This window comes from Porites lutea, chromosome 6, assembly GCF_958299795.1.
Source record: "Porites lutea chromosome 6, jaPorLute2.1, whole genome shotgun sequence".
NCBI lineage: Eukaryota > Metazoa > Cnidaria > Anthozoa > Scleractinia > Poritidae > Porites > Porites lutea.
Window position 1 is genome coordinate 8,345,147 of NC_133206.1, and position 22,838 is coordinate 8,367,984.

A 22,838-nucleotide genomic window follows, 5' to 3' on the forward strand; every position below is an offset into this window, starting at 1 on the left:
TGAATTCACTGCGCAACCCGTACGTATTTCGCCCGAAAATTAATTTTCAAGTCCAGCTTATCTATAGCTGGTAGTTCAAGTACCTACTGATTCACCATTTATTTATTTCCATACAATCCAAATGACGGCCAGATGGTTACTGACTTTGCTCGAGCGGTTGTCCGCATTGTTCACTGTATGAATTTGAGTTCCCCAGGAGATAATTTATCTTCGCCCAATGGAAACAAACCCAGCCAGTTTCAACAGTTCAGATTTTACGTAAGCACAAAAGAGGCATTTATTATTGTCTCTATTGTGTTTTTTCGGCAGGTCATAAGGCAAACAACGTTCTTTCGCGAAGAAAGACAAAGAATTCCGCTGTGATGATTTGCGTGTCGTATTTTTGGCGCTAAAACTGAATTTCACGCTGTAACAATCTAAAATAATTACGCCGCATTTCGCGTTCTCAGCGTTATGTAATCGAGTTGGAAGAAAAATAAAGGATAAGAAATACGCTCGTTGAATGAGAGTTTGGACGCAAAAATGAAAATCACTAATATTGTAAAATACACATCAGATAAGCTATACGTTTACGTTCAAATTATAAATAATGAAACATTGTTATTCCCACTTGGTAGTTACACTTAAGAAATAAATAAATCTCATGCGAAAAACGGAGGAATTTTTTAAGTAGAATGTCCAGGGGAGGCTACAGAACGAGAAAGATTTTTTTTCTCCTCGGTAATCCGTGCAATTCAGTTTGTTCATATATCTCGACACGAGAAAAGCGAAGTCTCTGGGTCAGTACAATACAGTCTCCTGCAGATAAAAAACAGGCATTTCACGAAAAAAGTTAAATAAAACCAATTTATTTTCTCAGCTGGGGTTCATCTTTGTATAAACGCCGATAAGTTCAGGTAAGTTCGCGGTTCGCATATGTAGTTTTGTAACTATCTGAAACCGATCCGAGATACAAAACATTAAAAGATTTGGAAATTCGCAAAATTGACTTTGGGATATAGCTTTTAAATAGACGACAAGTTATCGCTTCAAAAGAATAACTGAAACTTTTCCAATTACGGCTTTATTTTGTTGTTTTCTTGTTTCACCTATGATATCGGATTGTGTCTTTCGATTGTTATTCTCTTAAATCAAACAATTTTTGAAAGAAAGTTAAAGACAGAACACACATATAAAAAGACGATTGAGCTAACAAGAATATGCAAGAACGTGACTAAAGTACATGTAAACAATTTGAATCTAATGAAAATATGGGAAGGTTCTCGGAAACGGGTACAATTTATAACAAAGCCAATCGCCTAACACTGAGCTTGCCGTGAATTTAATCAGAAGAAAAAAAAACCTAGTGGTAACATTAAAGAAATTGAAAAACATGGTTTTAATTTGCACTGATACAAAAAAATGCCGTATTTTCTTCAACACTTTCAATTCAGGTGCTTATAGTAGAAGTCGCCAAAATTTCATCGTCAATAAAAAATAATAAGGACAAAAACAATCTCAATCGACTAAGAAAATTATATTTTTTAAAGGGGGAATTACTCCTCGAACGTGTTAAAACTCGTAGTCTATATGTCGGGTAAGGAAATTAAACATAAACAACACAAAATATATCAAAGCTGTCACAATTGCTATCCATCATTTCCCGCCAGAATTCTGGTCAAATTCCTTAAGACTTAAATAGTATCTTGCAAATTATACTGCTCAGTCAAATTTCCCGATGAAGCTATAAATTCAAATCAATTTTATTTCAATAACGCATTCATTTCATAGTGCTGAAATGACAGGTATATATTAGGTTTGGCTGTTTCCTACCTAAAATTATATTATCGAATAGTTCTACTCTTCAGCATTTTTTTAATAGTCCGGTAGGTTCGCTCAAATTTCTACCGACTATAAGTTTCCTCGCGTCAACAACTGAAGCGATGTAAAAGTTCTTTTAAAATCTATGTCCTTTCACAGCGCTTGTTTTCATTTTACAGTTGTGCGTTTTAAAATAGAATTACTTACATTTGATAGATTGATTGGACGGTAACTTCTGCCCAAAAATCTTGTTCAAACCATCTAAAAATTCAAACGGGCATCACCGCCTGCGAACACACCAACTTTCTCCGCCTAAGGAAATTGTTCGCTTTAGTTAAAGCGTTTTAAGTCCTCGCCAATCGAAAAATCTTTGTTCGACGTTTAAAGACGCAAGGAAACTAAAAATGTCTCAAACTTAAAATAAATGTAACCAGGAATTCACGACGATTAATTTGTACCTGGGTTACAAAGAAAATCCACTAGAATTTGACAACTTTGTTGCCAAAAAATATAAGTTTGAGCTGCTGGTTGCTTGTTGAAAACTCTGTTTTTGACCGTAGTAACTAATTTTAGCTCATTTCAGAGCGAATTCCTTAGTTCTTTTCATATTCAAACTAAAAAAAACACTGTTTGGCTTTTCGTTCGTAGCCGAAGCGTTGTGCCACCTAGTATTACTATATCAATTATAAATCAGTGAATTTTATAATATAAAAAAATGAATATGCCATCTCGGAGCGACGGCTCGATTTATCGTTTATTAAAGTTGTTTTTCTTTGGATTTAAGCAGAATACAGCTTAAAAGTTTGGTTTCTCTCTTTCTTTTCGCCGGGCAAACAGCAAGTGATCGCCATTTAATATTGAGAAAACTGTAAGTTAAATCTTTCGGCAAGATGCCATTCCTTGGCTTGGTTTATGGTTTCTCTCCCTCCTAACTATTCCACGCTGCGGAGCAAACACAGCCGTAAGGAAATTACGCGTGCATCGGCCAGAGATGTACCGTAGGGCGACTTACTGGTATTAAGTTAGCTCTTTATTTCTTCTTCTCGACACTGAGCTCTTCTCTGATGGATCTCTTTGTAGCACAACTCCCAATCTTCCCTCAAAAGCCTCCAAATTAAATAACAATAAATGCGGCACGCCTGACATCACACCCCCGTTTCAAATCGTATGGTGGCGTCAGGGTAGTCCACAAGCGGCATAGAATTAGACACAACTGCCGTGTTTGCCTTGTGTTTATTTGCCGTCATGTTTGAAGGAATGTTATCCAGGGAAGTTAACATCTCCATTTCGACCCCAGTCGATTCCGGGCCGTTCATCCCGTTGTGGTCAATGGCACCATATTTGCGTTCTTGTTCCTGTTCTTGTTGCTCCTTCAGAAGTCTTTCGCTTTCCTTGCGTTCTTTCTCCTTCTTGCTTTGTTCGGCCGCCCTTTGTTCGTTCTCACGATGGTAGAAGTAGTTAAAATTGGATACGATTACAGGCACTGGAAGCGCGATCGTCAACACACCGGAAATGGCGCAAAGCGATCCTACGATCTTTCCCCACACCGTGATGGGCCTCATGTCACCGTAACCGACGGTTGTCATAGTAACTACTGCCCACCAAAATGCATCGGGAATGCTCTTAAAATTGGTTTCATCCTCTCCACCTTCCGCGTAATATACCGCCGAACTAAAGAGAATAACGCCGATTAGAAGGAAGAAAATTAGAAGTCCTAGCTCGCGCAAACTTGCGCGTAGAGTGTGCCCTAGAATCTGCAGTCCTCTGGAATGTCGCGATAATTTAAATATACGAAAAACGCGCACCAGTCGAATCACCCGCAACACGCCGAAGCTGGAGGCTTTGGTGTCTTGCATAGGTAATGTTATGTAGTAAGGTAAAATAGCTACTATATCAATGAGGTTCAGAAACGAGCGCACAAACACCAGTTTTTGAGGAGACGATATTAATCTCATTACGTATTCAAATGTGAACCATATTATACACGCAGTCTCTAGAGTAAACCAAGGTTGTTTCTTCTTCTCTCCACTGTCCTCCTGTCTGAACTGCGGCAGTGTTTCGACGCAAAATGTCACTATTGATAGAGTGATCACCAACACAGAAAAAATTGCGACAATACGTGCTCCTAACGAAGTATCGGGAAACTCAAATAGTTGCCAGATCTTTCTCTGCCATTTATTTTCAGGTAAAATAGGCTGTTCCTCCTCAATATACCCTTCTTCCTGCTCTACCTTGTGTAAAATGTCCTCGCCGAGGTCGTAGAAGCGAATTTCGTCAGCAAAAACATCCATGGGCACATTAGCAGGACGCAAAAGCTTTCCCCCTGATTGGTAGTAGAATAAAATTGCATCGAAGGCAGGTCGATTGCGATCGAAAAAATACTCATTCCGGACAGAATCAAAGTACTTGCGTCGCTTCCCTGGATTGCCTAGTAAGGTCTCCGGGTATTGTTCTAAAGTCTGAACGTGTGTTTCGAATTTCAAGCCACTTACGTTTATTACGAATCTGTCGCCACTCAGTTCGTTTAGAAGGGGTTCCACTTGAGTCTTGATACCAGACAAAGTGATCGAGTCACGGGCCGAATGGCGCTTGTTTGGGGAGTTTGTGATGTTGTTCCCCGGAGCAAAGTTCACAGAGTTCTGATGCAGTTTATCAGGAGTTGCAGGAACCGTTGACACTCCTGGCGGACCGTCCATCTCCACTTTACGATCTGTTAAATACGGCGAACCTAAAGTCCGGATTGAAACATTTGATTAATAACTGGCATGAGGTACTAGCCGGAGGGGGATTTCTCTGAGGAACCCGGTAAATCCTTCGACCGTACCGCCACATTTTTCCTTTTTTGCGAGAAAAATATTGTAAATAAGAGGAGAAAACTTAAAATTTGAGAAGACGTCCCGCTTCAGATACTGAAAGGGCCCGATTCTCATAAATTATTGATTCCTTTTCGATCTAAACTTGTAATTTATTAATTCACTGAATAAATTATCACGTCGCCTTCAATAAACAGGAAATGTAAATAAGGGATATAAACATACTAGAGGTAGAAATGTTTTCGCAGTTATTAGCAAGAGTTTGACGGCTTCTCGCTAATCCATAGTACACAGATGTCGTTATATAATTTCGCATCCAATTGCCAAATCCATACTTCGCGTTAACTGTATGATAAAAACTGTAAATTTACTTGGCCGCCTTGAAACACTGGCAGATGTTTTGAGAAGGCTAGCAGTAACTCGCGAGCTGTGTAGCTACTCTTAAATCAACATACGATTTCCGAAAGCCGTAGAACTTACTTGTGTGGCTCACGTTTTGAGGAAAAAGAACTCTGATTCCATTTGACATAGGGGATAATGAAACAAACGCGGCGGACGCGAGGCCCCAGATAACAATGTTCGAGTTACTCGCGAGTCGAGATGACACCTCAGAGCAGTGAGTCAAAAAACATGTTGCCATAAATGCCACTTTTTGCGCGCAGTTTTCATTGCAGTTTCTCCAAAGTCATTGTGTCGGTGTCGAAATACGACGTTCTTGACACGTGGTTACATTCAGACAATATTAATCTCGGGAATTTCCTCTCTTTGCGATCTCTGTTACGGGGCTGACGTCTTCCAACTTCATCCAAGACGCGGCGCTGAGCAGAGCGAATCAGTTCTTTCGAATGTAGGAATTTACAATCGACTGTTGGCGCCTACAGGTTGGTTTTCTAATCAGCCAGAGATTATAGTCCTCGTAAAGCGCACGATCTTATCGATGGGACATTCTTCTAGACCAGCGACACAGAGATAGTATGGAATAGTCACAAATGTCGCTCCCAGGATTTCATTGGGCACGCGCGATTCGGGGAATTGAATCTTTCACATATGCACAGCACTGAGTGTAATTTGCATAGTAACAGCAATGATAGAAAACCTGCTGCTCTCGACGCGAACAGAACCAAAACAAACCCGTCTATCTCCCCGTGAGACGACGAGTTTCAAATGTGATATTATTTCTGGAGAATGACACTTTGCGGCATCAAAAATCTCTTTGCTGGGGCCGCTGGAGCGAAAAGATGAGACAGTTTTGAATCAAAAGGTTTGTTGTGATAGAGCAAAAAATATGCAAAAGATCGTCTCAAATATACATAAATATGACAGCTATTACCGACATACAGTTGGTGAAGCGAGCCAAAACAACTGATTGGACAGATTGGAGATCTGCGTAAGGCAGGAAAAGAAAGACTACAGAAACACGGGTATCTTCAAAATCATATTCACCTGCCTCGGTCACAGTTTTTATAGACAAAAAAACTTTCGCGACAAAGGACAAACCACCCTTGACATACGATAAATTGATTTTTGAATGGAGGAGGTTTTGGCTTCTTGGCAACGGCATTTTGCTAGCTGAAGAATGTTACTTAGCTAATGCATTGCATTTGACGCTTATTAGCAAAATGTTCTGCTCTTAAAAATGAGTGCAAAGGGTCCCTTTCCATCCAAGGTCAACCCCTCTTCTCCACATCCTAGTTGTTCTTCCTAGTTCCTGTTCGGTTATGCAACTTTTAAAAGGCAACACTGAGGAAGGCTAAATTAATAACTGTTTTCCGGCGTGTGTGCGAGTGTATTTATGCCGTTTGTTTGTTGTTCTGTTTGTAATCGTTTGTTTGTCTTATTAGTAGTTGTACAGTTTACCCATATATACACACGCAAGTTAAATTCACCGCCCAAGGACCACTGGTTGTCTCACGCCGTAGGTTATGAGAAGCCCAAGATCAAGGCCGATTGTATAAGAACCACAATTTAAATCATAAAACTCCTTTCATTTTTGTCTAGGTCTTCCAGTTGTGAGGCCGCCCTCGAATTAGAGATAAAAACTTAACAGCGAAAACTCTACCAAACAAAGAAATTCAGTAAAATCTAGTTCAAGATTTGTCTGCGGGCGCTGCGAGGACCACCGGCTGTCGAACAACCGACTAAGACCCACCCCCACGATAAGCAAATAGCAATTGTGGTTTCATTCGCTTGCTGATGGAATTTTTTAACCTGCTAATGACAGACCACATTGGAAATACAGTTCATAAAAGAGTTATGAGACGAAGGCGCGCTCTCATTGTAAACAACCGCAGTTTCTCTCTCCAGGCGAATAACACAGGTGTCGTGTTTTCGGGATTTCGGCCAATTGAAGCTAATTTTGACGTTTAAGGCAAACGCCATTTTTCGGTTCTACGACGACCCGCTCAATAATTTGCGGTTCGTGTCTGCAGCTTTTGTCGATTAGGCCGAAATGACAGTCACTCATATCTCTGCTAAAACCCACGCGTTCTCCCCGATATGGAACTAAGGGAATTCTTTGCTGAATGGCTGCCTTCTGTGATCGAATAATAAGGCCCCCCGCGGTAGAAAAATAGCAAAATCACTTCGTTTTGAAGTAAATCTGTGAGAAAACAGCCATGTGAGGGTCAAATTAAAGCCAAACAGAATTGCGGTTTTCCTGTCAAAATCAATACTATCACAGGGCTTAATGCCAAAGATGGGTTATCGAAGCTTAAATATCCCTGCCTTACAAGGTCAAGTCATGAAGACAAGCCAACGAAAAATATAAAAGTATTGAATAGATGTTATTGTTATCATTATTGTTTTCATTTTCAAGAAAAACTTAAGGTTAAAAAAAAAAACACGTCATCTAAGGAATGCAATTTGAGGAAATCCTGGGTCCACAAACTTTTACTGCTATTCAACCAAAACAGTCGACTTAAACTAACGAATGGATTGACGTTTACTCCGAGTTAGCTGACGGAATATTAAAGGCGATGTTTTGAGATAATTGCTGTAGATTTGGGGGCAGGTCGGCTCAGATAAAACCCGACTTCGTAGCAGACGTTTTGATCAATGCGTTCTATTGATGTCCGCGAAAAAACTGATGGAATTTGATTCGACATGGGGGCGTTTGTTTTGTTTTGTTTTGTTGTTTTTTTTCTTCATAAAGTTTTGTACATTAAAAACGAACGATCTGAAAAGTCATTTTATTTCTGCTCAGGCCTCCACACCCGAATAAAACAAGAAAAAGAAAAAGAAGAGAACATGAAACCCCGAACGCCGAACCAAAATTCAGACCGATTTTAATTCTTCGTTTGGGCCAGCATAAAAAGCATTTTCCATTCAATCGGTAATACATTGTTGACGCGACAGGTGCCGAGTATAAAACAAATAATATTCTACTGATAAAACGACAAATGCTCTGAACTTAATTAAATAAAAAGCCGACGGGGAAACGAGATGAGTTTTGGCGGGAGAATAATCAATCAGCTACGCTGGCGAAATAATTATTATTGAATTGTCGAGACTGTGTGTCGAATGATTAAGCTATATATTCTTTTCGACACACTGGCATTCAGCATATCTACAAACTTAATACTTTTATGATGAGAGCAAACAGATAAAGAAGGGATATAAACCACGCACAATATACTGACGCTGGGTAACTGGCATAGTGAAAAATCTGTCAGTAAAAAAGGAAAGAAAAGATAATGTCTTACCTAGCTTAGCTCGCTTTCCTAGTCGCAGGGATTGTGAATAATCGATCATGGCACAACAGCCCGGGTAATGAGCGAACGACAACTAACAAGTAATTTTCATATCCGAGCAGTTTCGAAACAATAAACGCACGGTTACAACATGGCAGTAGACTTACGTATAGAACGACGTCCTGCAGGGGAATCGCTTTCGGGTGCGACCTTGAACTTTCGTCAGAGAATAGCTTCTAATGTTCAGACTCTTGATGGTAAAAATCGACAAACTATTTAACAACAGCGCTGCATGTGTGCGTACAGATGACTGAACAAGCCGTATCAACTCAGGTTTAATCGGCCTACGACTGAGTTATTGCGCCTACTGTCGGTATCGATAATGCTAGAAAAAACTGTTTTCAAAGTTTCAAATCCTCTGTTTACTTAGTGTAGGAAAGTTAATATCCAGAAATATTTTTAAAAAGCAAAGATCGAAAGGAGTTCTCAGTTTAACTCAATAAAACTCTTCTTTGTCTAACGTCGACTTTTAATCCGATAGATGTTCAACAGAGAATCTGATTCCGAAACCCTAATTTTATCTCTAAAACCGCTTTAAAGGATTCCGTTCTGAAGTTAAATGTTCATATATTGGTACCTGTTGGTTTAATATTTTTAAACACTATCGTTTTGAATTGATAACTACAATTTTCTGGCCTGGCACCCTGGTAGTGGATAACGTTTGTACAAATCTAAGCGCTGCTGGATTGGTGTTTTACCTCACAACTCTGTTTTACTCGACCTTGAATTCATAACACACTACAATCAACTGCAAACCCGACTGTCTTTAGGAAATAGGCAGAAAAAGCTAAGAAATCAACTGCTTTCTAGAAAGATCTGCTTCTCGACCACAATGCTTAAATAGACAAATGAACACCGATTGAATGGTATTACGTTAATCATATTACAAAAACCGCTCAATTCTAGAATCAAATTGGCGTTCAGAATTAACAACGCCCGCTCTCTTCTAGAACTTGAGACTAAGTTCACCTACAATGGTCGCAGCATACAATCTTTAGCTAACTTACAAACACCACCCTTAAGAAACAATTAAACCAGAAGGCACCAATATCTTCTTAAATGGTGCTTTCTAATTCAATAAACGAACCCGAAGACTTTAGGCCCTTCTCGATACAATTCCCGAAGTCATGAATAAATATATGGCCTCGATCACACTTGAAGTTCTATTGAGATATTCTCTTTCTTTCGCTAGCACTGCAAAAAATATCTTTCTTTGCGGATTTTGATCTATGTTGTTCGTAAACTGAACTTGTATAAGTCTTTGATATTTCTTTCTTGTGGTTAGCCAACCAAATTTTTCTCTGCATGCCGGAACGTTCAGACGCGAGAAAAAGGCAATTAAGAGCAAAATTAATCAAAGGTTACTTATCGAACATGCATATTAAAAAAAAAAAAAATTCTAAATTGCAACTTGATCAAGCATATGCCAGTAGACGAAGAAGCACTGTTAAGGGTTCCACGACTTAATATTTTTCATTACTCATGATCAGTTGTTATTCAAAAGTATATTGCTACTTTCTTTTCGCGGTATAAGATTCTCATTGTCGTTGGTAATTTTTCCTTTTCTTTTTCTGCTTTCATAAGCCATAAATGTGATATTTTCCTGTGAGGCTGTTTCTGCTGTCATTTTTGTTAGTTTTAAAGTCACATGACACGACTCTAAATCCCATATTTGGCAATAGGCTATTTCCGAGTAGCCCCAAGCCTCTGCTTTAACCCTTTATGTCCCAGTAGTGACCAAGATCATTTTTCTCCTAACAATATCCATACACTGTCCAGATATAAGTTATGAGAATTAATAAAATGAAAGTGAGAGTTTCTAGAACTCAGAAGTGGCCTATTTACTAGTAATCGCGTTTCTGCATGCAGCCAATCAGGTTCAAGTTTACTAAATAAAGGGGTATTTCAACCTCTAGCTCTCTCGTGTCGCCTGGACTTTTTTATCCTTTTGGTGATTCATGTACACATTGTAAGAGTTTAAACCAGCATGTTTCACTCATGGCAGTGTCTGGAATTTCCCTCTTTCTCTCTTACACAGTGATTTCACATTTTCAGATACCCTCACCAATCCTCATGCACTCTCAAATAACCTAACCCTTGTTTAACCATACATGCTTAAGAGGAATACTATTGACTTTACATTGTCTTTTTTTGAAGATGATGAGATGTGCAGAAATACAAACGTAAATAAAGAAGTTGAAGTCCCGAAATTTTTTTGGGTTAATTTGCTATTTATTAGTTAAATTGCAATTACCACTGCTACGATCATATCTCCATTTAAATTGTCGTTTTTTTTTTTTTTTTGGTTAGAGTTGCAAATTTCTACAGCCACTTATTATTTCTTTGATTTTCGGACAAGAATGGAATATCTACTGCCAGACACACAGTCAGAGAAAAAGAAAGAGAATGTGCAAAAACGGACTCCAGAAACATCCCCTTTCCCTGTTTTTTCTCATCTCAAATCAACCGCGTGTTTTGAGGTGTCATCTCTTCTCAACATTTCGAAAGATACAGCTGTATGCATGCATAAGGCATGGTTTTATTGTTACTGTATGTATTTTACTGTTGGTGTTTTAGTTTATTAGTTTCTTTACATTTGCCTCGCCTGTCTCATGCTTGAAGATGGACTCTCTTGGTCAAATGAATTAAAGGAATCTTGGAGGTTCAAGAGTTCAAGTGGCCTAGAGATATTTTGTATTCTTCTTTAAACATATATTATTTTTTGGAAAGCAAAAACCACTTCAAAAAGTTGCAGGAGAATGAAAAAATCTTGCTTTAGGAGAAAAGGAGCAGGACGTCCATTGCGTTCTCACCAAAGAGAGGATAAAAGGACACGTTATCCTCTCTTTGTCCTCGCACCCTTTTAAGCATGCTATTAGATACTTTAGCAGTACTCTGAGATGTCAAAGGTTTCCATCCCATTGGGGACTTACCTTTTTTTCCTTTGTCCCATGTCTGTGACATAAAAGATATAACACCTTTCTCAAAAACCTTGAAGCAGTCATCAGTTTTAGTCTGCTACAAAGCCGTTTTTAGTATGGTCACGTTACCTCCTCCCCACAAACGTTGCGTGACGACACTAAAAACGGCTGTGTATCAGACTACATCAGTTTGCAGACAAAAAAAGCCACCTCGTGTTCCCCTAAACTTTTGCATACCCTTTGTTTCCAATTTCTTCTCGGTATTAAAAACACTGAACAGTTTATGCAAAATTTTAAGCAGACAACAAGGTGTATTATCGGCAATCTTAAAATTGTGAATGGAGAATTGAGTAAAGTAAAATTCTCGACCTCCTCTTGATTGTTCTGTGCCGTTAGAAATATGTAGCAAGAAATAATAACTCACCTCCACCATCGTTGTTGTTATAGTAATACAGGTGCCTCATATTTCGGCTTCCTGAATCTGATGATAAACAAGAATCGAAAGGCTTAACTTCGCATCAAAAAATAGGCGATTAGTACCCACTTCTGCCTTTTTTCAGAAGTATCTTATCTTACTTCTACACTACAATGTGCATACACCTACAATTTACTTTCGAGACGGCTGCAATTGTAACTTCTTTCTCAAAAGAGGATGATAGAGTAAAATAACATCGAGTCGGTCATGCGTAACAAATCCCCGCCGCCCTTTCCGCATCGTACATGGCGTGCCTATCGCTAGCTGTACTTTGCTGCTGACCAGACTACGTCGGCGCCTGCAGCGGTAACAATCGGTACTTTTTTCTTACTCTAGTTAAAATCGGTATCTTTTTTTGCAGAAAAATATTCCTACTCACTGATAAAAAAAAAAACTAGATGAATAAAAAGAAACGAACGTTCACATTCTAAATAACGTGTTGAAATGCCATAACTGGTACCTGCAGGAGGCAGAAGGCAGGAGCCAATCAGATGAGCTTCTCACAACTGTGAAATTTGATTAAGTGCTGCCTGTATTTTTCCTCCAAACGCGAACCTAGGCGAGGATGGTTTCTCGATTTCATCTCGAACACTGTCCTTTAAATCACAGAAATCAATACTACGCCTCTACGTTTACTTAGTAACTCTTATTTTCGAATAGGAACTAGGCTCGATTTATACCGTTCTCCTGGGTCGGGAGCCCGTTTCTCGAACGTCCCGATAACGGCCCGAGAAGCTGTTGTTATTTACATTGAAGATTGAGGTTTCAATAGTTTTATAGATAATCATGATAAAACTGTCAGCAGTGTCAGTTAGCAAAACAAAATGGAGTGGTTTGTCAATTCAAAAAAGCGGGTTTTTTTTCCAGAGTTCCACCCCAAGCACAGGCTCATTTCCCGAACAGCAGCAGCCAGAATAAGATCTATCAAACCTGAACTTTTGCCGTCTCCTTGAGTCACAACCCAAAAACTTTCTCGGGAGTTTGCAACTCAAGAAGACGGCTGAAATTCAGGCTAGGATCTGTAGCTTAAAGAGATTATAAATTATAAACGAATTTAGTGTGGACTATTGGGGCTTCATGAATACTTACAAAATCCCGGGCAAAATCGACTAAATTTGCCCGGAATTTCCATTAGGACCAACTTATAAAGCGTTCCATTTTCTTTTTTCTGCCTTTTTGGCCGCAATAGGCCATTTTATCACCAGAATGTTTCTTTTGTTCTCATCAACCACGACGAAATAGACCATTATTGTGGCTCATCAGAAGGGCGCAACAAACAGAAAAACTGCCGAGGACATACCCGCACAATCTGTTAAAAGCCCTGACAATGGAGTGCATGTCTCACCTACTGAATCACCCCATCACGTGTCATCGTGAGTTTTTTCCGCCTTTCTTATGGCCACAATGGCAAAACAGCTGTACAAAAGCTCTAACCCCGCCCCGGGGTGAGGGGGGCACTCCCTTATTTGGCCTATACGGGTATGTGCCGCTGAACAGGGTATGGTTTTCACTTTTCAGGGTCATAAGTCTTTAAGGGTATATAATTTCACTATTTAGCGTCTTGAACAGGGTTTCTTGGACAGGGTGTGAATTTTGGCGGAGTGCGGTCTACGTGTGTAACGAAATTTTTTAAAATAATCTAATTTTTTTCTGTCAGTAGTCTCAAAAAAAATCTTTTTGTATGTGACTCAAAACAAATTAAAGAAATGTATTTCTTTCCCTATTTTGTATTGTATTTTATACAAGAAAATATCTCCTTAAAAAGGGCGTTTGGGCTACAGTCTTAAACAGGGTCATGAAAAACAGTCTCTTGTCTTAAACAGGGTAGCAAAGAGCGGCTCAGTACCTACACCCAAACTGCCTTCCCCCCCCTCCGGAACCCCGCTCTGTTTTTGTTCTTTCGATGTCTTGTTTATGTCCTGCAAAGTTAACTTTTACGAACGATCAGCTTTTCAGATTTTGTTTACTTCGTATATTTTTACTGATCAGATCTCCTGTAGATCCTACGTCCTCTAGTAGAATCGTTTGCGATCCTTTACATTAAAATGTTGGTTTGTTACTTACCCTTTGTTGCAGGCCAATGGGCGCAGGATAAGCAAGTTTATTGCGCGCGATAGCGGAGAATTAAAGACTAGAGCATGTCTTTTTTTGCGCCCAAATCTCTCATTGGTCTGCTATGCAGGCTAACTAGTTTCGAAGGCGATGGCCGGATTCCTTTTTCGAAAAAGTTTCACCTAACTTTTATTCTTCTTAGAGACTTTTGTTCCTGGGCCATCGTAGTTTGATAAAAAAAAAAAAAAACACAAACAGCGGTGATAAACATTGTGAGTTTTCGCATTTTATAAACTTGACGTTTCATATGCTATTCAACACACTTTTGCAAAAGTGATCTTAAGTGACCGTTAAAGAAAATGACGAGACTATATATTCAAAAATTACAAGGGGTCTGGAAATTAGATTAAGGATTTAAAAATTCTTAACAGTAATGAATACAAAAGGCAACATCTAATAAAGCATTAGCTTTTTCAAAAGCAAATGGCCACCGAAAGCAACCGACCAAGTTTGTCTCACTGTTTCGCGAGGAATAAGCCCAAGGCTAATCAGCCACGAATAGCTGGCAAAGCGACCACGAGGCACAAACTCAATTCGGCTCGGTGTCGATTAGTTCCGAAATGTCCACGAAAACTCAACCGATCGAAAAACATTTGAATTCTGATTGGTTCCGGCAGTATTTCTTTGTTTTACGTAATTCCTTACATGCAGAAGATCCATAAGATGGTAAAGGCTACGTCGCTTAGCGGGATAGCCAAGACTTGCCAAAAAATCTTACCAATGAATATCTACCTCAATTCTTTAACAACAAAAAGACATTCGAAAACAAAACCGAAAGAAAAAATCTAAATTATCATTATTTTTTGTTATTTCTTATTAATTATATAGGGAAATCACTGGAATTTAAAGTCCAAGATTGTTTGACCCCAGTCAAGAGATAAGACTTTGGTTTTTTAGCCCCTAAGCACTATTATTTACTAATTATAATAGCTATTTTATCCTTTCATTGTGTATTTCAGGCGAGAATTGTTTTAACTCTACTCGTGAATATGAAAATACAACAAGTGTTATAACAAGTTTCGAATATTTTACGAGATAGTCAGAAAAACTGAAGGAGCGATATCGCAAGTTATGATCCTGAATTCATGAGAGTTGTTATATAGTTTGGGGTAGTAATTAAGATCTGAATGCATATATTAGATGCTTTAACAAAAGAAAGGTGTAAATATTTAATAATTTAAAGTATGCCATATGCTCTCGAGGCACCCTCGAGCTGAAGAAAACTCAAAGCGTCCAGAAATGATACTTTTTTTATGATATTAAAAAAATGCAGAACTATGGCTGATCGCAGTAATACAGCTTTTTTTATATAATTAGATCGTAGTGGGCAAATCGCATGATAAAACCTGTAACAGTATAAATTTGGACTATTTCCAAGTAACGTAGGAGAAACTGGCAAGCTTCAGATTTGTTCCTTGCACCTGGCAGTCGACTTGTTTTACATAAAACTTAGAAACTACTTTTATTGCAGTCATTCGAATATTACAATTTTTTTCAGTTTGTATTTTTACTATATAAAAAAATGTGTTACCACATATATTGTCAATTCGGAAACGACAAATTACTGCATAGGCTAGCGATCTTCTGTTTACGAGAAGCGCACGAGAAAAATAACAAGATTCTGTGCTAAAAAATTTTCTAGCGTCGCCGATCGCGTTGCTAGAATAAGGCAGCAAAGTTCAAGTATATGCAACTTACCTGTCGTTTCGACAGTCGTCTGAGAACTGTTTGGCACTAATGAGGCGTACATAACGGCCGTACTAGATACAGATTGGTTCTTCTGCGAGTTCAATTTTTGTCATCAAAATTTCTCGAATGGTTAGAGACTCGTGTCCATTCTCGATGAGGTACGTTCTCATGTTATGACACTTGGATCGAGTAAAGCTAGCAAGTGGTACACAACAACTTTCAATGCCGCTAAACTCTACTACAATTATCTCCTTGATCTCTATGGAACGTTTCGCGTTTTTGTCCTCAGACAAGTAACAGTTTATTTTATTCATGCGATCGCACGCTTTTTGTTTCTAATGGACATCTTTGGCCATTGTATATATAATCCCGAAAGCAAACCATTAAGCAAGCCATGTTACCATTGGCGCTTTCTTTATTGGTTTCACACTCCTAAATTATTGATTGGTCACAATAATTACAATAATCCATTGTCTAACGGGTGCCGGAAATGCTGTTTGGGCGAGTTTTACTTCCGGTTAAGAAATAGTTTCTTTGTGTTATTGAATTGTTAATTTGCTTCTTTTTCCTTAAGTATTTTTACCCTTTCATTTTTTAAGTCATTTTGTAAGTTATCCGTTAGACTTTCTCGGGTGCACAAACTCTGCTCGATTATTTTTAATATCAAAATGTTTTTATACTTTCTACTGTAGCCTGAGAAAACAGCCAGCATTTCGCTACCCCGCCACTAGTTTCCCGGCGAAACGACGTCTGAGAAACGAGCAAAGAAATTCCATACTGATGACGCGTTACTACCCAGATCTGCTTCGTGCTTCTGATTGGTTGGGAGTTTGCCTCAATTCAACCAATCTCAAACAACGTCAGGATCTTGGTAGTGACGCACACAGTCATCAGTATGGAATTTCTGCGCTCGTTTCTCAGACGTCTTTTCGCGAGGAAACCAATGGTGGCGTCGCCAAATGTTAGCTCTTTTCTTAGGCAATTTCTACCGCAAAGTTCACGTCAAACTCGTGAATACCGAACACGCCCATGGCAAAAGAGAAAAAAAAATGTTCGTTTAGAAAACAATATCGTCTTTAGTTTTGTAACTGAGCATCCTGCTATATATATATATATCATCATTCGACGGCTGATAAAATGAAATGGCCTTAACCCCGGTGTGAGCCGTCCATTTTTAGGGTAAAAAACTGCAATTTTAGGTTATCCCTCAGTAGAAAGAGATCCTTTGATTCGAGGAAGAGGACGACGCCGGGGGAAAGATTTTCACGTATTGTCAAAAAATGGACACTCCGGAAAGCTTCACTTTACTCTTTTTTCACCAGAAAAGTTAACACGGTTATTTTTCTTGAAGGAGGTTTAGCCCTTTTTCTCGCAAAATAATAAAACTTCCAACATTTGATAACCTGTCTCCATCACTGCATTCTCGCTAAACCTGGTAGTAGAATGACGACGGCTAACGCATTTTCCCGCCAAAATGAGGCTGGTTCACGCGCGTGCGCACTAGTAAGTATTTGAGAAAGTCTGCACCGAGTCTGGTTCTTGTAGTTGTACTCGTCTTAGGGGGTAATTACATGAGACCGGGACGAACTCAGACCGGTATGAGATCGTATCGGTCTCCATACATTTCGTTTGATGCGTTTACGTGGGACCGGCCTAAAAACGAACTCAGAGCGGTCTGACTTCGCGTCGGTCGCTGACCCGACACGAGTTATTTTCGTACCGGTCTGAGACTGTTCCGTTCTCATGTAAAACGTAAACGAATCTCAGACCGGGTCCATAAATAGCATGTTTCTTCGTACGGTTCCATCATTTTTGCTTTTTCTCAGCAAAATAAGAGCACTTCTATGAATAACTGTAAACAAGACTGGGAAGTAGCTTCAATTGAAGATATGCTTCGGTTAATGTGAGGGATTGCACCATTTTGAGATGCTGTGCATTTAACATGACACCAGATGAGCGTTAGATAAAGCTTACAATTTTCTGGGAGCAGTAAAATCTACGGTTCTCTACTCACTGTCTTAACTGGTGTAACTTGTGTACCAGTTAGGGCAGTTAGTGAATAATACGTTAAATAATCGAGTTAAGAAAGTTATATAGCTACAACAATCTCCTGTTTTTGAGTTTGTACCGGTCTCATGTAACCAACGAAGTGTTTCATACCCGTCTCATGTAAACGACGGCAAAAATTACAAATTCGTACCGGCCTGAGTTCGTCCTGGTCACATGTAATTACCCCCTTAGAAGCTAAAGGTCTCTAGTATCGTGTCTTATCCTACAAAACCGTAGAACGTTCCAGTTTTAGAGAAAGGGCGATTTTAGGTCAAACGCAAAAAGTTTTAATGGAGAACACAAGAAGGAAAATGACAGTTTTGTCTACAAGTCAGAATACATTAGGAATTGTTTTAGAGAAGGTGGAACGGGCAATTCAGGTATTCGTTGTACACGGTTGCTACTAATTCTCTTTCTAATAACCAGGCGACAAAAATGTTGCAGCGTACGAGGAGAACTCGTCAGCCGTACTAGTCTACGCCAGTTCAAGTCTGTTTTCTTCGCGCGAGAGTTCGCACGACAAATCTCGCGCGTTTCTTGCCTGTTTCCCTCGAACTCTAACAACACCTTAAACAAGTCAGGACTTTGCACTTTCATAGCGATGGGGTCTCTAAACGCCACGCAAGTTCCTTCATGAAGAGGATCCACACTGGCTCCCAGCTTAAGTAACAATTTAATGCATTCAAGCTGTGCTTTTTTGGACTTGTGACTATGACCGTAGCAGAATCGTGTCACTGCGATACTCAGAGCAGTGTTCTTCCCTCGGTCGCTGTAATTGGGATCAGCGCCGAAGTCCAACAAAATCTTGGCACATTCACAAGAGGAGTTCTGCGCCGCAAGAACAAGAGGCGACGTGTAAGTTGCCATGTTTGTATCCGCGCCGCGTTCCGCCAAGATTTTCACGCAATCAGCGCAGTCGCTCTCCACCGCAACCATCAGCGGTGTCTTGGGAAGGACATCTACATCTTCGTATATGTGGTTGGGATTTGCCCCCCAGTCTAAGAGCAGTCTAGTACAATCCGCGTGTCCTTGACAAGCCAAGCAAATCGGAGTCATGTTTCCGCTCTGCGTGGCCGCATCCACGTTGGCGCCCGCAGTCAGTAACAACTCCATGCACTTGTAATGACCCTCCTGACTGCTCAAATGCAGCGGAGTGATTTTCTCAGGGCTCGTCTCTATGCATGAGCTACCTCCAGCGTTTAAGAGAATTTGGATGCAATCGGAGTGCCCGCGTTCTGCTGCGGCATGTAGCGGTGTTGCTCCATCGATAACGGAGGTTTCTGGACTTGCTCCTAAGAAGACACGGCAAAAGTTAGATTAGTTGTTGTTGTTGTTATTGCATACCTTAGGAGGTTAGTAAGTACTTTGTTTTTACGTGGAATGTGCTTCCCTAATCTAATATTTACTTCATCCATATTAAGTCCATATTAAGCATTCATACTTCTAAGGAATGATGTCAATGATCATTGTAACCATCTGGGAATGAACAGCCTAGCTTTTGCCCTAGCTCTGGTACAATTTGTCAACTAACAGTGACTGTCGTGACTCTGCATAATTATGTCAAAAATTCCTACAAAATAAGGGGTGACAAATGGTAAAATCCAAGACTCACCAAGACCCTTGCTTAAATATCTGAGCCCGATACCCAGTCTCGAGAAAAAGATGCAAATGCAAACTGAAGGCCGAGTAAATTTAGTGTAAAATGCAAGTTGTGAGGTACTGATTTCACGGAAAAGCAAGTTTTTTACAGTAAAAAGCCAAACTGAAACGCAATTCCAATGTTCTCTGTAAAATAGTTTTGCCGCTGAAATTAATCAGCAAAAGCATTTCTTGATTGCAAAACGGCCGCAAAAACAATCAACACAATGCTGACCGATGCTCCTTGATATCAACTGGTTCTATCGAAGTGTTGCTTGGAAACTGAAAAATGCACCTACATGAGTCATACTGAATGAGGTCAATTGGAGCTCAGTCTTCACTTGGCGATTTCGTGGGAGCCACGAGCGATGTAAATTCTGACAGATTTATTAACCTTGCTTTGAAAGGAATAAATTAAATCAACTTTGAAATGGGCTGTTACTGATTACAGGTGTAACAATGGGTAAAAGCAGTAAAAAACAATCACCTGCAGCCAAGAGGGTGTTCATGCAATCAACCAGGCCTTCCTGAGCAGCAATAAACAAAGGTGATGCTCCATCCACAGTCAAAATATTCACATCAGCACCTTCTTTTAACAACAGTTTTAAACAAGAATGCTTGCCATATTGTGCTGCGGTAAATAAAGGCGTGGCCCCATCACTGTTCTGTATGTTGATGCTTGCTCTGCTGGAAAGAAGCAGCTTGATGAAGTCTTCTCGCCCAGCAAATGCTGCCTCATGGAGTGCACTCCAACCTCCAATGTCCTGACCATTTGCATCCAGATTGAATGTTGAGAAAATCTGAAGAAAAAATGATATCAGTACCAGAAAGTTCCCCTGCAAACTATTTTTTCAAAGGTTGAAGGTTTGTTTACAGTAAGTAGAAAGTCCACCTAGCTTATTCAGCTAGTTTGTGGGCACTTCACTCAAATAATTAGAAGTAAAAAACCGCTTAGTACATAACAGTATTAAAAAACTTGACTAGCAGGAGGCAGCCCGTTAGCTATTTACAAAAACGGCTGAGAATTAACTTGGGATAACGAGAATAAATCCAGTAGGTGGCCTGAGTGACAGTCAAACCCATGACCGCCTGATTGCCAGTCCGACGTGCTGGCCACTCAGCCCCACTACCTTAACTTTCAATGGCTAGATTAAAAATAAGATTTTGAAGACAAACCTCAAAACATTCTATGCTTCCACCTTTTACAGCAGCAGCAATAAGATTCACTTCTTCATTGTTCATGATATTCACATCTGCACCAAATTCTAAGAGTGTCCTTACACACTCCACATGGCCATTCACAGTGGCTAAGAAAAGAGCAGTTTCACCACTATAGGCTTTTGAATCAAGAAGGTCCTCACTCCTGTGTTGCAGTAAGTTTCGCAGACAACTACCGTGTCCTGCGGCAGCTGCTTCATGCACTGGGAACCAGCCACGGTTGTCTGAAACATCACAGGGTGCCCCTAACAAATGCAGTAGTAACTTGATTAATTATTAGAGCAACTCTTCTAAAGAAAAATCAGGTCTGCAAGCTAGTGGTGTGCCGATAATCAACAACAATTTAATCAATCATCGATCAAAACCTTCAAGCAATGCTATAATTCATTTTGGAAAATGTTCAATCAAAAATGTTTGTGGGAAAAAATTAAAAATTCTTGTTGGCAAATAAAAAATTAAAGAAGAAGAGAATTTCATCACCAGGAAGCACAGAAAAAATTCTGAGCTCACTGGTTGTCGGGCTCAGAAAGTTTGTGTTACATGTACTTTGTCTTGCACAAAGGTGAAAAATAAATGGAATGTATATAAGAGAATTTTCCCATCATAATAGTTGATGTCTGATCAGGTAGACCAATCTGATTATTATTTTCTGATGATCGATTATGAAATCTCTGCCGATTCCGAACACCACTTCCTGCAGAGCTACAAATAACAGTTAATCATCGGACAATGGCACACTAAAAGTTGCCCATGTCTGCCAAAACGCTTCTGGTGGTCATACATGATGACGGGGCAGATCAAGTACTTAGACTGTCATTTTTTATGCTGTAGATTTGCATAGAAATTAAAGAAATAAAACATTTAAAAAAATTTGTGTCCTATTTTTTTTGGTTTTTCTGACTACAATGGTGACCTGGTCAAAAATACATCCTTCTAAAAAAATTTATTTGCAGCCTGTGCCTCTACCAACGTACAAGCAAATGCTTTTGAAAAAAGAAAGCTTATTATACATGAGTAAATACTGTAATCTACCTTTAACACAGATAGCCCAAGCGTAATATGAGAGTTTGTATGGGAAAAATAGAGTTTGAAACTTAGATGAAATAAATGAAGTAAAAGCGATAAAAGTATCAATAAAGTGTAAATATTGTTACCTGGAGTCGTTGTCTTTGTTTTTACGAAGTTTCAGCGCGCTTTGAGTACTTTCACATCATCTGACCTGACAGTGTAATAGTAAGAGACAAGGTAGGACAGAATCGCTTGATCGATCTTCAAAGCTGCTCAGAATCAGCCAAATTTCACGCGAAAAAACAAACACACTTACATTTTACGCCACCGAATCCACAAAGTGGTACCCTAAGATCACCTTCCTGCAATCCGTTCCAGTAAACCTTGTGTTTGGCTCGCATAACTCGATCGAAAAGATCAACTACAGTTCAAAAATTGGCGCCATTTATCCGTGACTAGTAGAAGTGTAACATTTCAACCGTTTTATCGCTCGGCAGTGACTGGGTGCTAGCGTCAAATAATAACTGACCGGGAGAGGGTGACATTACTTCGTTAAGACAAATCTCTACGCACCCACCTCCAAGCAAGGTTGGCTTCTTTGTTTTGTTTTGTTGCTTCGTTCATTGGCTGAGTGAAAACAAAGAAGCCGCCCTTGCTGTGAGTGTGTTTGTTTTTTCGCTTGAAATTTGGAGCTGATTCTGAGCAGCTTTGAAGATCGATCGAGCGATTCTGTCCTACCTTATCTCTCATTATTACACTGTCAGGTCAGATGATGTAAAAGTACTCAAATCCCGCTGAAACTTCGTAAAAACAAAGACAACAACTCCAGGTAACAATATTTACACTTTATTGATAACTTTTATCACTTTTACTTCATTTATTTCATCTAAGTTTCAAACTCTATTTTTCCCATTCAAAAACTCATATTACGCTTGGGCCACCTGTGCCTTTAACTGAAAATAGTGTAGTAGTGGTGGAAATAAAATTGTTTGGTTTTGGGTTCATACAAGACACAGGTCTACTCCAACAGCGCACATCCAACAACTGTCATAAGCATCAAAAACAAGTCTTGATTACTTTTAATGCAATGTGGAAATCTTACTTAAGAAGATTTTTGTAAAAACATAATTAATGTAGGCCTATTTTACAAGTATTAAACATAGGGTAATAAATTTTGTACTAGCAAGTTTTCAGTAATACCGTAAGCTGAAATACACATACCACTGGCTAGAAGAGCTCTTAAAGTTTCTTCATCACCTTCCCGTGCTGCAAGTCCAACTTTTGACGCCGTTAAATCGTCTGTTCGATCAAAAAATCGCAAGCCATTGCGAATATTTGCTGGATCACTGTCGGCCATCTTGAAAAT

General features: G+C 39.4%; 2 protein-coding genes across 3 annotated transcripts; both read right to left on the minus strand.

Moving 5' to 3' along the window:
• Positions 1-1,726: 1,726 nt before the first annotated feature.
• LOC140940118 (potassium voltage-gated channel subfamily A member 1-like) lies at positions 1,727-15,856 on the minus strand. Of its 2 annotated transcripts, XM_073389012.1 has the most exons (3): positions 15,569-15,856; positions 11,708-11,764; positions 1,727-4,528 (listed from the first exon to the last, which is right to left on the minus strand). In XM_073389012.1, the coding sequence occupies exons 1-3, from the start codon at positions 15,618-15,620 to the stop codon at positions 2,946-2,948; spliced, it is 1,692 nt and encodes a 563-aa protein (XP_073245113.1). In that variant the 5' UTR covers positions 15,621-15,856; the 3' UTR covers positions 1,727-2,945. The 2 variants fall into 2 exon arrangements, with proteins under 2 accessions (XP_073245113.1, XP_073245112.1); XM_073389011.1 differs by lacking the exons at positions 11,708-11,764; positions 15,569-15,856 and adding an exon at positions 5,094-6,551.
• Positions 15,857-17,879: 2,023 nt separating this feature from the next.
• On the minus strand, positions 17,880-22,834 carry LOC140940395 (uncharacterized). The gene is made up of 4 exons (XM_073389365.1): positions 22,694-22,834; positions 20,423-20,709; positions 19,734-20,046; positions 17,880-18,900 (listed from the first exon to the last, which is right to left on the minus strand). Exons 1-4 carry the CDS (start codon positions 22,827-22,829, stop codon positions 17,933-17,935), a joined length of 1,704 nt encoding a protein of 567 aa, XP_073245466.1. The 5' UTR covers positions 22,830-22,834; the 3' UTR covers positions 17,880-17,932.
• Between the last annotated feature and the right edge of the window lie 4 nt (positions 22,835-22,838).